The 16,462-nt window shown below is 41.4% G+C and overlaps 1 protein-coding gene across 4 annotated transcripts in view; it reads left to right on the top strand.

Moving 5' to 3' along the window:
• The window catches only part of ptprn2 (protein tyrosine phosphatase receptor type N2), a 261,633-nt gene extending 245,634 nt beyond the window's left edge, over nucleotides 1–15,999 (top strand). For 3 of the 4 annotated variants that reach the window (XM_021563054.2, XM_021563052.2, XM_021563053.2), the window contains 6 exons: nucleotides 348–467; nucleotides 1,765–1,931; nucleotides 4,647–4,700; nucleotides 7,417–7,481; nucleotides 11,369–11,442; nucleotides 15,234–15,999. In XM_021563054.2, coding sequence (XP_021418729.2) covers nucleotides 348–467; nucleotides 1,765–1,931; nucleotides 4,647–4,700; nucleotides 7,417–7,481; nucleotides 11,369–11,442; nucleotides 15,234–15,305 — 552 coding nt within the window. In that variant the 3' untranslated portion in view covers nucleotides 15,306–15,999. Of the gene's footprint in view, nucleotides 1–347; nucleotides 468–1,764; nucleotides 1,932–4,646; nucleotides 4,701–7,416; nucleotides 7,482–11,368; nucleotides 11,443–15,233 lie in introns of those variants that run through there. The other variant, XR_005036081.1, reaches the window with a different exon arrangement.
• Nucleotides 16,000–16,462: the final 463 nt, after the last annotated feature.

Below are 16,462 nucleotides of genomic sequence, written 5' to 3'. Positions count from 1 at the left end.
GACTCCTACTCTATTGACTCATTGTGTATTGACTCCTACTATATTAACTCCTACTCTATTGACTCATAGTGTATTGACTCCTGCTGTATTAACTCATACTGTAGTGACTCATAGTGTATTGACTCCTACTCTATTGACTCATAGTGTATTGACTCCTGCTGTATTAACTCATACTGTATCGACTCATAGTGTATTACCACCTACTGTATTAACTCCTACTGTATTAGCTCCAGCTGTATTGACTCCTCCTGTATTAACTCATGCTGCATTGACTCATCCTTCATGAGTGCCCTGCCGTTGTTAATAGGACTAGATTTGAGCCCTCCTATGTTCCCTTGTGTCTTCAGATGGTGTGGGAGAATGGCTGTGTGGTCATCGTCATGCTGACGCCCCTGTCGGAAAATGGAGTCAAACAGTGTCAACAGTACTGGCCGGACGAGGGCTTCAATGTCTACCATGTTTATGAGGTAAAACAATGATCCTTGTTCAGGATGTGTTCTTCATTTGTTTCATATATTATTCATCTTCATTTTTCCAAAATGGTGTGGTATTGTCCTTCCACATATCTGTTTGAAGTTGATTTGGTCCAGGGGTGTCACTCAGAGAGAGTTATTGTACAGTAATTGATATGCAGGTAACTGCCAAAATAATAGAAACACCAGTAAATGAGGGACACAAAGTATATTGAAAGCAGGTGCTTCCACACAGGTGTGGTTCCTGAGTTATTAAGCAGTTAACATCCCATCATGCTTACATGCAAACCTTATTGGCCAAGATGCGTGCACTGAGCGTGCAAAACAAATGTACACACATATGTTACTTCATAATTTCCCCCACACTGTTTTGCACGTGTGAACGAGTGTCTGCGTAGCCAAGCACTAAAATAGAACTTGGTTTTATTTGAGACACGCCACGAGCTGCAAGTCCCCTCCTTGTTGGATACAATCCCACATGGTTGCTTGAAAGACGAATGAGAGGATATTAATCAAAGATAACTAACTAAAAACTAACTAGGCTTCCATTTTGATCTGCGGATTAATCGTCGGAATAGAGAAACACACGATTGTTGCAGAATTCTACAAAGAACCATTTAAAAAAGGGACCATATTCATGATCGGGTTAATTAACAACTCAATGTTCATCTCCCATGACAAACTGCTAGCCACACCTATCTAGCGGAATGTCCATGAATGTTTCATGTGTGTTTTGACCTGTCCCCAAATTAATATAGTTGGTGTCATGATCGTGTCTGGTGGGGATAGACAAAATCAACATGCACATGGGGTGCATGGGTGGTCACTGAATGGTTTGATGAGTATAAAAACAATGTAAGCCATATGTCAGGGTAGTCTCCGTCACCAGATCTCAACCCAATTGAACACTTATGGGACATTCTGGAGCGGCGCCTGAGACAGCGGTTTCCACCAAATATCAAATGATGGGAAGAATTGTGTCGCATCACTCCAACGGAGTTCCAGACACTTGTAGAATCTTTGCCAAGGTGCATTGAAGCTGTTCTGGCTCATGGTGGCCCAACACTTTATGTTGGTGTTTCCTTTATTTTGGCAGTTACCTGTACCTGGTAATACTGTCGTTCTCACCACAGAAATAGAATCACTAGAAGAGACATCTCTATTCAAGTCAATAGTGCCATAATGGGTGTACCCATGAGTTTACTTGTCAAATTGCCATGGCCAGAGGTTTTAAGCCTGTTCTGTTGATTCTATTTCTATTGTTCTCACCTCCCTTCCCTTGTCTATGCAGGTGAACCTGGTATCGGAACACATCTGGTGTGAGGACTTCCTGGTCAGGAGTTTCTACCTGAAGAACCTGCAGACCAACGAAACGCGCACCGTCACGCAGTTCCACTTCCTCTCCTGGGTGGACCGCAGCATCCCTGACTCAGCCAGGATCATGCTGGACTTCCGTAGGTAGGTCACCTGTCCCCGTCTGACCAACGGCTGCTCCTTTGTGTCTCTTGTAACTTTCCCAGGTTTTTCCAGATATCTTGCTTATTCCCTCCTAATTCTGGAAATCTTCCAACCGGGATTTGGGGGAATTTGGGGAAAGTAAGCAGAATTTTGTAACCTTAGGGGTTAGCTTGTGATATGATAACGCTCATTTTGTTGTTGCCCTGCTTTCACTTGTCTACCTGTTCTGCCCTCCTGATCTTTTCTCTTTAACTCCGGTAGAGAATGGGTTTATATGGTTGTTCCTGTAAGACTTGTGTTTCTGCACTACTTCTTTGATCGTAGGGCTATTTTCTCTCCTCTGCTCATTGCAAGTCAGAAAATTAACCGTCTTCATGGCATGGCTTGACATTTTTTGAATTCAAACAGCCAATTAAATGGTAAATGTCAAGCTAAAAACCTGGGCGAATGGAAGGGGAAGCCAATGACTGTCTAACCTCTCCTCCCTTGTTCTTCATCTGATGTATGCTGGCAGAAGAGCCGCAATAGGCCCCCAGGGAAACACCCTGAAAGGAATGGGAAATCCCACTCCAAATAAGAATATGTGCCTTCAGATGTGTGGGTGGATGGAACTCTATCCTCCTTCTTCACAATTTAGACCAGAAAAAAAAAAAGTTAAGAATTGCTTTGTACTTCTGTGATTTTTTTCTTCTCGTATTTGTGCTGTATTTAAAACTGAAGTGCAAAAACATGATGTCCAAGAAAGGCACTAGTTCTTTATCCTATCATCTGAAACCTCTGTGACCTCTACTGGTGCTGAAAGCCCGTACCTACGCTCAAATAAATGCAGGCTTGTTTGGTTGACCCGACTGCTAGGTTGCAGACATTGGGTCACTTAGTTGGGTTGTTTTCTTTAAAAACTGCTGGGTTATTGATGCTGGGTACTGGGTTATTGAGACATTTACTCTCATGGGTGGCCAATAAGATCTAGCTGAAAGCCACACCCTAATACGACATGCCTCCTCAAAATAACCCTTAGGATTACGTTAAAAAAAGACCCGGCTGCTAGGTCAACCCAGCATTAGAGTAAAAAATACCCAATTGATGGTTAAATTAACCCATGTTTGGGGTAATCCCAGCACCCAACTTTTTGGGTTGTTCACGCTACCCAATTGGCTGAGTCAAAATACTAAACATACTGATGTTTTATAACAAATACAGAACTCAGCTGTGGCAGGGCTTGCTCTCTTGCTGGTATGTAAGTCCGTCTAATTGGAGAAGCTCTGCAGGTTAGCGAGAGCTCACCATGCTAAAAGGGTAATTGCTATCACACTAGAGGTCATTTGGTGTCCAGCTCTCTCACTACGGTAGCGGGCTCATGTAGAGGAGGTGAGTAGGATTTGCGCTCTCATGATAAGGTAGTCTTACCTGCGACTTCAAAATCAGTGTCACCTTCAGCCCGTGAGGAAATGTCCTCTTGGTCTAATGATTAAGAGGTTGGTTTCCCGGCGCAGGAGACCAGAGTTCAGATCCCACCTTTGACCCTCATATCCCCACAATGCACCACTCATGTAGTGGTTTTGGCCAACTAAGAAATTAGCGGTTGCCAGTGTCATTTTTGTGATGTTGCAGCTAGTAATATGAGCCCAGTTGCATAGTCACAAAAGTGATCATTGGAAACCGTGTCTCTTCAGCCAGGCCTGTGCACACACTTTCTCTCTCTCTCTCTCTCTCTCTCCGCTCCTCTCACTTTCACTTTTCCATCCTTTTGGTTTGCATAATAACTCTGTTCACTCTCAAACTACTCAAAATGCCTGGTTTGTTTGATAAATTACCTGTAAAATGCATTTTATTTTCATCTTACTTTAATGACGTTTTTCTTTCACAGACAAATGCTCCTTCTCATTATTCAAAAAGTGTTATTCATTTAAATGTTTATTTTAAAATATGTAGTAAATGGAATACGGTTTGTTATAAATGTTATATGCATGCTAGGTGACAACAATTATATGCTACTGTATATCACGTACAATGCTAGTATTTCATCAATTACTGTATATAAAATGTTAATATTCCTGTATCGGGTTAGACATTTTTTTTCTTTTTAAACGTTGTTGAAGTTTGAACAAAAAAAAACAGCCTCTTGTCTAAATCCCCTCTGAGCATTTAGTGTAAAAAAAAAAAAGAATACTAATAAAAAATATAAAAAAACAGGACCGATGTAGCCAGTAGTTTCCATGGCAACAGCTGGGTGTCGACGGCTAGTTGGCTCCCACTGTGTGTCTGTGGTGTGTAACATTTATAATTGTGCAAGGTTAATGCGTTGCGGATCACGACCATCTTACCACCGCATCCATCATGGCAGTAAATACATGTCACAGTATGGTGTTTTAAATTACCCTTCATTCATTCCAATTGTTCAACATGGAATACTTTTGCCCTCATATTATTTTGATTGGCAAGGGGACTCGAAAGGTTCAAACATTACTGAATTACATAATTTTAGTTTTATCATTTTTTTATTGCCTCTTAAAAGTACAACCGGGATTTTTCCTGATCGTTGAAATACAGTAAGCAGCATGTGACCCTTTTTTGTGAGTCGTCCACATATTTGATTTGGTGATGTACAATATACCATATGACTTTGATCTAGTCAAATTTAGCAGATGTTCTCCAAAACATGTGCTTGTTTTGAAGTGTGACATTAATAGCAGACTTTCTTCTGTTTCATTACAGAAAGGTTAACAAGTGCTACCGGGGTCGGTCTTGTCCAATAATTGTCCATTGCAGGCAAGTATATTACAATAATTATAACCTTGTAACGATGCACTGGCTGAATGGGTGTCAACTGCATTACATGGCAGACTGAGAATATACGCTCCACTATGTATTTATTTGGACAGGGAAGTGAAAACTTTTAATTTGACTCTTATGTTTCAGCATTTTGGATTTGAGATCAAATGTTTCATATGAGGCTACAGTACAGAATGTCACCTTTTATTTGAGGCTATTGTCATACATTTCTGTTTTACCATTCAGAAATGAAAGCACTTCATGTGTCTCGCCCCCCCCCCCCCCCCCCCCCCATATTTGAAGGTGTCATGTGTATTTAATTCACCTATATGTTAGTTAAAGTAGTGAACATTTTTGTATTTGGTCCAATTTTACTAGCAGGCAATGACCACATCAAGCTTGTGACTCTTCGAAATTGTTGGGTGAGATTGCGGTTTGTTTTGGTTGTGCTTATGTTGTGCCTAATAAATCATGTCTTTTGTTACTTTTATTGTAAATAAGAATAGAATAGGTTTTTGAACACCTACATCGATGTGGATGCTACCATGATTACAGATAATCGTGAACGCATTGTGAATAATGATGAGTGTGAAAGTTACAGAGGCATAAATATCATATCCCCCCCCCCCCCAAAGAAAATGGTAACCTCCCCTGTTATTGGGAATGGTGAGAGGGTAGCATGTCTTGTGGGGTATGGTCTTTGTGCCTCTGTAACTTTCTCACTCATCATTATTCACAAATCATTTATGATGACATTTGTAGAGTCACAAGCTTGATGTAGTCATTGCATACTAGGAATATGGGACCAAATACTGAACTTTTGACAATTCTATTACACATACAGTAAAAGTGAATTTTCCTAAATACTTATGACATCTTCAAATGCAGGTTGGCATTGATTGGGATGACTCATGTACAGGAGACAGCTCTGCAGCGTAGTCACTAGCTGGCAAGGCCACAAAGTAATACAATTTGATTTTAAACCTAACCCTGACCTTAACCCTAACCTTAACAATACTGCTAACCTTATGCCTAACCCTAACCTTAAATTAAGACCAAAAACAACATGAATTGTTACAATATATAGGCAATTTTGACTTTGCAACTGGCCCATCTAGCGGGAAATCGCTCTGCCTCCAAGACAAGATTCATCCCAATAACTGTCAACCTGCCCTTCAAATAGGGGGACTAGATACATAAAGGGCTCTCATGTATAAACTGTGAAACAGAAATGCATGAAAATACCCTGAAATAAAAGGTGACATTCTGTACTGTGGCCTCATATGAAGCAATTGATTTCAAATCCAAAGTGCTGGAGTATGGATCATGTTTTAGTATGGATCATGTTTTAGTATGGATCATGTTTTAGTATGGATCAAATGTTTTAGCTTCGCTGTCCAAAGAAATACATAAGAAGGTATAGGAAGACACAGTTAGACACAGAGTTACATAAAATATTGATGTTTTTATTTTTTGGATCATATTCACTGACCATACAAATGTGTATATATATATTTTTCGTTTTGTTTAGTTAGTGAAGCTTCACTCGTTATTTCTTAGCAGGTAACTGCCTCCATATCTTTAATCGTGTTCAGTCATGCACAAAGAGTTGTCTGTCTGTCTGTCTGTCTGTCTGTGTCTGTCTGTCTGTCTGTCTGTCTGTCTGTCTGTCTGTCTGTCTGTCTGTCTGTCTGTCTGTCTGTCTCTGGCCATAGAGGTCTCTGCCTGGTCTCTATATGAGAAACAGTGGATTAAATAAACAGTGGCGCTCCTCGCCTCACAACGCTCTCGCGGTCTCTCCCGTTTCATTGGCTTTGCCTTTATTAGAGAGATAGTGAACGCCTTGTTTGCAATTAACATGCAGACAGATTGAATGCCCGGCAGGCACAAAGAGAGGCTTTTTATGTGCCTATCTCTGGTGGAATAGCAAAGCAGGCTCCCCAAAGCTGCTCTGCTAATGGCCTCTGGCCTCTCCGCCTCTCCTCTGCTCCTGAGGTGCCTGTCTGCTACACGTTCACGCTGCTGCTGCTTTTGAAAGCTTTTGTCCCTCATAACGCCAGTTCCAAACCAGTCCTTTCTATAGAAGTATTTGGACCACACACACACATGTAGGTGTACACACAAAGACACACATTCTTGCACACACACACACACACACACACACACACACACACACACACACACACACACACACACACACACACACACACACACACACACACACACACACACACACACACACACACACACACACACACACACACTAGTGCATGTTTTGTATTATTTGTTCTTAAAAATCTAAACACTGCAAGTAAATATGTTTATATTTTTATAATGATGACAACTTTGTACGCAACGGTTATTACAGCTTTTATTAATATCTTATGTTCTTCAATTTAATATCATCATCAAATGGGTAATTATGGTAAATAACTGTGGGTAATGTATGGTAAATAACTGCTATTTACCATACACAACTCATTTGTACCCGCATGTACATATACTGTACAGTAAGCTATGTAATATATCTTTTGAAATGCTCTCCTCATCATTTGTATTTCCTCAGACTCTACAGCAATAATGCAAGACATTCTAAATGAGCTATTTCATTTAATGTAAGAGGCAAACACTACTGTTGTATTTGAGGGATCCGCTCTGTGTCCTTTTTCTGCATTCACTAATGAGCATCTTCTTCTCTCTGGTTGCTTTGCAGTGACGGAGCTGGCAGAAGCGGAACGTACATCCTGATTGACATGGTCCTCAATAGGATGGCTAAAGGTAGGAGTCGATGGGCCTCTCCGCCTCGCACTCTTTTCTGCTTGTGTGGAGACGTTGCCACGGCAACGGTGAAACGCCTCCATTTTCAGCCCGAAGGTCTTGGGACGCATTAGAGGGTGACTGAGTGAGGCCTCTGCTGAAAACTCTCGGGAGGGATCTCCAGAAAGGAGAAGAGAGGGAGAGAGAGAGAGAGAGAGAGGGTAAGGGAGAGAGAAAGACAGTGATAAGAGGGAGAGAGCAATAGCATGGCTACTCATAACTGAAATTAATTATCATAAACATTCACCAAAAAACAACACTCCTTGGCCTTAAGACCATGATTGTGTTTTTGTACATATTTATTTCTTTGAAATTTCTTTTAAAAAAAGAGTCATTTTTCAACTGTTTTTTTTTTCAACGATCTTCAATGTCAAATTCATTCCCCTGTAAAGGGCAAGTTAATTTATCATAATTATACAGTATATATTCCATCTTAATTTGGCTTCTCACAAGATGCAAATATTGATATATTAATTGACATGCATATCACACAACCACCTTTGAGTATGTTTTCAGAATATTATGCTCATATAGTATGACCGGTACGACCTCCGACGAGACATCAAACATGCAAAAGGACAATATGAGAGGAAGGTGGAATCCTATTACACCGGCTCTGAAGCACTTCATATGTGGCATGGCTTGCGGGTTACAAAGGGAAACCCAGCCGTGGGATGCCCAATGATGCAGAACTCCCAAACGAGCTAAATGCCTTTTATGCTCAATTCAAGGAATACAACACTGAGTCTTGCATGAAAGCTCCTGTTGTTCCGGATGACTGTGTGATCTCGCTCTTCATGGCTGATGTGAGTAAAACTTTTAAACAGGTTAACACTCGCAAGCCCGCTGAGCCAGACGGAATACCAGGGTGCATTCTCAAAGCATGCGCAGACCAGCTGGCAAGTGTCTTCACGGACATTTTCAATCTCTCCTTGTCCCAGTCTGTAATCTCGAACATGTTTCAAGTTGACCACCATTATACCTGTTCCCAGGAACTTCAAGGTAACCTGCATTAATGACTATCGCCCTATAGCACTTATGTCTGTAATTATGAAATGCTTTGAAAGGCTGGTTATGACACACATCAACACCATCATCCCAGACACCCTGGACCCACAATTTGCATACCGCCCCAACAGATCCAAAGATGATGCAATCTCAATTGCACTTCACACTGCCCTTCCCACCTGGACAAGAGGGGAAATAACTATGTGAGAATGCTGTTCATAGATCAGCGTTCAATACCATAGTCCCCTCCAAGCAAATCACCAAGCTAGGGTCCCTGGGACTGAACACCTCCCTCACCTCCCTACAGGGAGAAGGTCAGAGACTTGTGGTGTGGTGTCAGGACATGAGAGACATCAACCTCTCCCTCAAGACCAAGAAACTGTTAGTGGACGATAGGAGAAAGAGGGGAGAGCACGCCCCCGTCCACATCAACAGGGTTGTTGTGGAGAGGGTTGAGAGCTTCAAGTTCCTTCCCCCTCAAGGGGCTGAAAAGATTTGGCATGGGCCCTCAAATTCTCAAAGTTCTCAAGTTCTACAGCTGTACCATCGAGAGCATCTTGACTGGCTGCATCACAACTTGGTATGGCAAATGCGCTACAGAGGGTGGTGAAGCGCTACAGAGGGTGGTGCGGACAGCCCAGTACGTCACCGGGCTGAGCTCCCTGCCATCCAGGACCTCGATATCAGGCGGTGTCAGAGGAAGGCCCCAAAAAATGGCCAAAAATTCCAGCCACCCTAGTCATAGACTGTTCACTCTGCTACCGTCCAGAAAACGGTACCGAAGCATCGGCTCTCGAACCAACGGGCTCCGAGACCACTTTGACCCCTGAGCCATGAGATTACTAAATAGCCATAAGACTGCTAAATATTGAATTAAATGGTTACCCGGACTATCTGCACTGACCCAATCTATGCACAATCACAAGACTATATATGCACACTATATACACACACACACTCACACACACACACACACTACACTGACTCTCTCACACACATTCACAAACACTACATACGTACACACACACACACACACACACATAACACACACACACGCATACCGACACAACCCAAATACACATACACATATATATATATAAGGGAGCTATATATATATATAGAAGGGAGCTATATACAGGGAGTACCAGATCAATGTGCAGGGGTACGAGGTATTTGAGGTAGATATTTACATGAAGGCATACAGTATATATATATAAAAATTGTATTATTATTTTTTACTCTGAATCGTTGGGAAGGGCTCGTAGAGCAAACATTTCATGGTAAAGTCTACACCCGTTGTAGTTGGCGCATGTGACATACAATTTGATTTGATTTGATTTACTATACAACACCAGCCTCTGTATTGCATAATGAGAAATAACTCCAGCAGTGGATACAATAGATGTCCCCCTATGCCCTCTGGCCTCCCACCCCTATCAGAGCAGGTAATCCGTACATCTGACCCTGGCCTCCCACCCCTATCAGAGCAGGTCATCCGTACATCTGGCCCTGACCCTAACCTCCTGCTTCTCTGTGTCTTTGGACCCTTGCTCTATAGCTTTGGTCTTAATGGGGGAAATCAAAGGGCAGAGTCAGGGTAGCATGGTCCTGCTGGATGGAGGTCTTTCTCAGGCTGTCACACACATTCCTGTTCTGGGGTTCAGGCTAGAGGTTTGCGATGGGGTGTGGGGCTAGGGTTTGGGTTTGGGCTGTGGCTGTGGCTTTAGCTAGTGGATGTGATTGTGACTGGGCCTGGGACCAGACCCACACGTTTTTGTTATGTTGAGCAATGAGCAACCCAGACCATGAGCGGCCTATCCCTCTTTGTTTGGTGTGAGGCTCATCTGGTCTTGAGAAGTGTGAGGCCTTGTGTTCCCAAACAGAATGAAAAGCCCGGGGGGCCCAGACATAAAATCCCTCTTTCGCCTTATTCTTCTTCTTCCTCCTTCTCTTCTTCATCTTCTTCTCTCCTCCAGAGTGAATTGTACACAAGAATAATTTCACTCCGAAGCCTTTTATTGTTGGAGAATTTTCTCCCCTCTTAAACTTGAGATTCCAACACTTCTAAAACATGAAAGTTGTATTGGATCACTTTGAGCTGGGAGTCCAGCTGAATTAACCGGCCCCTTCCCTCTCTCCCCCTTTCAAAACGTCTTTAAGGGCTCTGGGCTTTCTCTCCCTCTATTTCTTTTTTTGGGAGTGAATCTCAAATGAGCCCTCATGGTCCCCTCCAACTCGCCATTTATTAGAGACTCCCACAATAGTCTGGTTGTTGAAGTTATTCAAGCTAAAGGTGAAAGGAGATTTCAAATGAGAGTTTATTGCACGTTGGCATTATTGAGTCTATTACAGATACTCAGCTCACATAACTTGCTGAATTTTCAAATGACACAAAAACATTTATTGTATGGTGAAGGTCAACTATATCAAATCTAACACATCTCTCATATTTCCCACATCATACGAGGTATAGCAAATTGGCTTGATTTTCCATTCATTTCCGATTATCTCAGACATCAGAATGCAAGCTTCTGAATCACAGTTGGGCATAGTGCAATTTTATGCCTGCTACTACAATGCATGGTTCTTATTCAAGCAGGGCACAGTTTCTTTGATTGCATCATTGATTGTACAATATTCCCTGCCCCAGAAATATCCCCATGCATATATTATTCTAGTGAAAACAGTCAGTGGCTCCTTTCCAAGTCTTTCGAGGGATGAATGTAATAATTTTCAATCGCCATGCCTACCCAAAGGGAGCCGGGTAGAAAGGAGATTGACAGATGTGAGCTGGATTACTCTGCTGCTTTGAACTCAGTCCAATGTGCGGTCTGTTGCAGGTGCTAAAGAGATTGATATTGCCGCTACCCTGGAGCACTTGAGAGACCAAAGACCCGGCATGGTCCAGACAAAGGTACGGTCCCTCGCTCAGAGGGAGGGAAGGAGGGAGTGGGGAGAGGGGAGAAGTGGGGGAGTTCATGTCATTCACAAAGAGGTGCGTCTAGTTCACGGGTAAGCGCACAATGACATGATTGGTTGCTTGAAATGATCAAGACCACTTATTAATTGGAGGAGCTTTTTTTTTTTTTTTTAGATTCTCAGTCTGTTCATATTCAAAATCACACATGAGGAAGTTTATGTCCACAGACACTGAGGGCTGGTTTCCCAAACACATATTAAGCCTTGTTCTGAACTTAAAAGCATGCTCAATGGAGAAACCCCTTTTGAAATCGCTTTTTAGTGCAGGTCTAGGCTTAATCTCTGTCTGGGAAACCAGCCCTCAGAGTTTAAGATCTCCGAGTTTAAGATCTCAGAGTTTAAGTGGAAGTAAGCTTAGCATTTTTTTTGTTGCAATATCCAAAACTCATGTTCTCCTACAAAAACTCCTGCCATACCTTACTTTATTAATAACCTTTAGACTGATGAGTTACCATGCCCGGTCTCAGGGATGGCTAACTGGAAATCGCTACGATCGCCTCAGTGTTAGGTAAATCCGCTTTTAGTTTCTTTGCATCCCATGTATGGAACAATCTAGAGTTCCCTACAACCGGATGTTCTGGTGCCTCTCGGGCAGTTCAAAATGTTGATTGGGGACCTCTTTGCTGATGAATGTGATTGTTTTTCTTGAATGTAGAGGAGACCTGGGTCACGCGTGTACTTCTCAGCACCAGTAAATCGTACAAGATTATTTTCAACATTAATAGAAAGACCCAGGTTGAAATAGGAAGCGTTTTTTTTTTTGTATCCTTATAAGCAGTGCTTCATTTGAGCCAAGCGGTACAGGATCCATTTTCGACTGTTTCGTTCCCGGAACCTACAGTATTTGGCCGGATCCGGTACCTCTCGTGGAATTAAAAATAACTGTCACATTTTCCAAACACATTTTGATACGTCGGTCAAACAGATATTTGTGTTTACAGGAAAGGGAGGTCTTTATAGCAACATCACAAAAGAGCTTGGGATTTATTATATGGTGGCAATGTCGCCAAACAATATGGTTATAATGGAGTTGATAGTGACCAGGTGGATGAGGTCTTTCAAAGAATTCACATATTTTGATCTGAAAGTTATCACACAGCACCATCTGGATTGGGAGTAATGTGCACTGTGACAACCAACCCATGAGACAACTAACCCCAGTCTCCCCTATTGTCATTTTTCACATATTAGTATTAGATTGTGTTTTGTAAATGATGTGTATATGCAGGGTTCCCTTGTGAAAGAGACCTTGGTCTCAATGGGACTCCGTGTTCAAATAAAGAAATACATGTCATTCTTGTTTGCCGCTAGAATTTAGAGAGGCCTCCTAACTCCCATTGCTCTTTTCTTTAAACGGTTGAGCAAGTCCGAATTTTGTCCACCAATGTACCCACATTTGTCTTACATGTAAATAGTTTATAGATTAGTCAATGCTACAGTATGATATCGTCATTTTTTTTTTTATACTTCTCCCTATTAGCTGAAATCGTTTTTTGTTTTTCAAAGCCATTTTTTTAGCTGTTCGATCCGAACAGATTCACAAATCATGGGAATTTGTCATGCTATGCGCAAACATTGCCTCGGATTTGAGGCAAGTGTTGCTAGGCAACCCCCTGGACTTGCCCAGGCAGGCCCCCCAGCTAAAGCCAGTGTGAGAAACTTTCTAGGAAGCGCGTCTGTCTGTGATGAAACGAAATAAATACTGCACTCTGACCCACAACTTCTTTGCTCGATTAATGATAGTGTTGTTAGACAAAGTACGGAAATGGAACAAAAACGGCAATAACTGAATGTTAATGTTGCTCAACCTTTCACTAAAAGAATCTAACTCGTTTACCTGGGAGGGAGGGAGGTTTGAAACATCTCATTACAAGCTGGTCGGTTCCCTGGAGAATGTGTGTATTTAAACGGACCGTGCTCGCTCATCTAGCGAAAGCTTCTTTTGTCGTTTAAGACGGCTGCATTTAGCTCCGGAAATATCAAATGAAAGGCAATCGGGGCAAAATTAGGCTGTATCACGTTTATCAAAGTTGTTTAGTGGAGACATCCTGAAGTTATTATTTATGTAAATGAAATGTATTTAATGCAGCTTTCGCTGAATCATATTTACCGGTTACTCAGGTATCTGATTGGAGCTTTTTAAGGGAAGGTTGCATTTTGGCAAACGTAAATGTTAAAAGCCTTTCACTGAAACATCTAAGGGCAAATTCAATTTACAGCAGAGAACTAGCAATATTATTGATGCTACTATGTTGCAGCACAGGTTCATCAAGAGCATAAATTGATTTACATTTTTTTTTTAAGGACAGCTTTTAGCTGTAAAATCAGTATATTGTCTATTGGTATGAAAAAAAGTGTTCTTTCAACAATGTAAAATCTAACACATCTATCTAAGACCAGCTGTTCTGGTCTTAGATAGATGTGTTAGATTTTACATTGTTGAAAGAACACTTTTTTTCATACCAATAGACAATATACTGACTCTATGCTCAAGAGCAAGTCTCCTGTAACTTTGTGGGGGAAAGACAGAGGTTTCACTCCCTCCAGTGGTGAAATGTGAAACTCTCTTCCTAGGCCACCATAATGCCTACCGAGACAGCTTAATCAATATGTTCCAAGGCTTAAAGATTTGTGGAATTTAAAAAAATATAAATATGTTGTAATTAACTACAGCTATTAAATGTAATTTATTAAGTACAAATACAAATAAGAACAACCTAGGCAAAAATAAATATTCACATTACTTGTTGTGAAGAACTCCTCAGTATAGATTGTATTTTACTCCGGGCGACAATGTGGCAGGTTTTGTGTTGACACATCTGAAGTCTGATTCTTGCAAATGCCTACCTCTCCTCAGTGAGTTTATTTTAGCGCCTGGATCCTGAGTGAGAGTTGAGGAGTGGAATGTGAAACAGTGTGTCTTCAGGGTGAAAAACGATCGGGTCCTGTTGTGCTCCTGAGGGAGCACAGTGAGTCACACACATACACACGCATCAACACTTGTGAGAAGAGTTGACTTAAGCCTAGATTCATTCAGATCAAGCTTTAACCCGTGCTAGCTGACACCCGCATAACTGATGTTTAGTGGGTGTCTGAGGTGTAAGTACGTTAAAAGCTGTCAAATCAGTGAGTGGCTTCTCTTGTTGTCATTGTCACGAAGCCACACCCGTTCCACCCACTTTAGAGGTTCAGAACGAGAAAGTGTAGGCATTGGGGTGATTCCTCACGCAACTAGAACAAAGTGAGACCATGATTTGGGGTATTTTATCCATATAAGGGTCCTTTGGAGGAAAGATTGTTGACATATATTTGACATTTGTATATTGAAGCATAATTAAAAAATACTTAATTGAAGTTGGAATATTTGTGACATTTTGGCCTTACCCAGACCTTCTTTAAGACTCCATAATGTTTCATCTGTAGGTGCTACAAAGCAAAAGTTGGTGTCATACGAAGCTTTACCACTTCCTCTGTAATATTATTTTAGTAGTATTAGAGTAGTATTTTAGTAATTTCTTTAGTATGAATATTGAAAACTATAAACATGAATATTGAAAATCAAAAATGTTTGATTTGGAAAAAAATTGTATATATATTGTTTTCAATATATTGTTCAACAAGAGGTAGTTATAAAAAGTGTCTCTCAGATAGGATTCACTGGCAGTCCTGTAACTTTACACTCAATCCTGTCCAACTCTCTCTCTCTCGCTCTCTCTCTCTCCACAGGAGCAGTTTGAGTTTGCGCTGACAGCCGTGGCGGAGGAGGTGAATGCCATCCTGAAAGCACTTCCGCAGTGAAACGACACCGCAGCGCACCGCACCATGCCATGTCTCGCTGTCTAAACACACGTTCCTCTGCCCATTCAAGACTGACATCTCGTCCATGTCCCAAATGGCACCCTATTCCCTACATAGCCGACTACTTTCTTTTTTTATATATAACAGGTCCTATAATAGGGTGCCATTTGGGACAACATACTTCTTCTCCTGCTTTCTCTCCCCTCTGATTCTCTCGCTCTCAATCTCTCTCTTGGTGTACTTATGAATGTTGTGCCAGATACTTGAGCGACCTGGTCTTCTTAACTGTGATGTATTCTGTTTTGCGGTTGTTATCGAACATAGGTTTTAGTGCCACTAACAGATAGCTAGACAAGATAACGTGTGTTCTCTCTCTCGCTCTCTCTCTCTCTTTGTGATCTGAATAATGTGTTAAACATAGGATCAGATACTTGGTTATTGATGTGATGCATGTAATGTTGTATTCAAGGCCCAGACATCTGTGTCCTGTATATAGAGAAGATGCTTAAGAGAAGGATGTCGAAGTGATCTTTACTATTTAAGTTCTGAACCATATACTATGACCCCCTTCAAATACAGTTGAAGTCGGAAGTTTACATACACCTTAGCCAAATAGATTACAACAGTTTTTCACAATTCCTGACATTTAATCCTAGTAACAATTCCCTGTCTTAAGTCAGTTAGGATCACCACTTAATTTTAAGAATGTGAAATGTCAGAATAATAGTAGAGAGAATGACTTATTTCAGCTTTTATTTCTTTCATCACATTCCCAGTGGGTCAGAAGTTTACATACACTCAATTAGTATTTGGTAGCATTGCCTTTAAATTGTTTAACTTGGGTCAAACGTTTTGGGTAGCCTTCCACAAGCTTCCCACGATAAGTTGAGTGAATTTTGGCCCATTCCTCCTGACAGGGCTGGTGTAACTGAGTCAGGTTTTTAGGCCTCCTTGCTCGCACAAGCTTTTTCAGTTCTGCCCACAAATTTTCTATAGGATTGAGGTCAGGGCTTTGTGATGGCCATTCCAATACCTTTACTTTGTTGTCCTTAAGCCATTTTGCCACAATTTTGGAAGTATGCTTCGGGTCATTTTCCATTTGGAAGACCCATTTACGGCCAAGCTTTAACTTCCTGATGGATGTCTTTAGATGTTGC

Source organism: Oncorhynchus mykiss, chromosome 15 (genome assembly GCF_013265735.2).
Source record: "Oncorhynchus mykiss isolate Arlee chromosome 15, USDA_OmykA_1.1, whole genome shotgun sequence".
NCBI lineage: Eukaryota > Metazoa > Chordata > Actinopteri > Salmoniformes > Salmonidae > Oncorhynchus > Oncorhynchus mykiss.
Note: the sequence above shows the minus strand (reverse complement) of the source record. Positions and strands in the feature narration are given on the sequence as shown.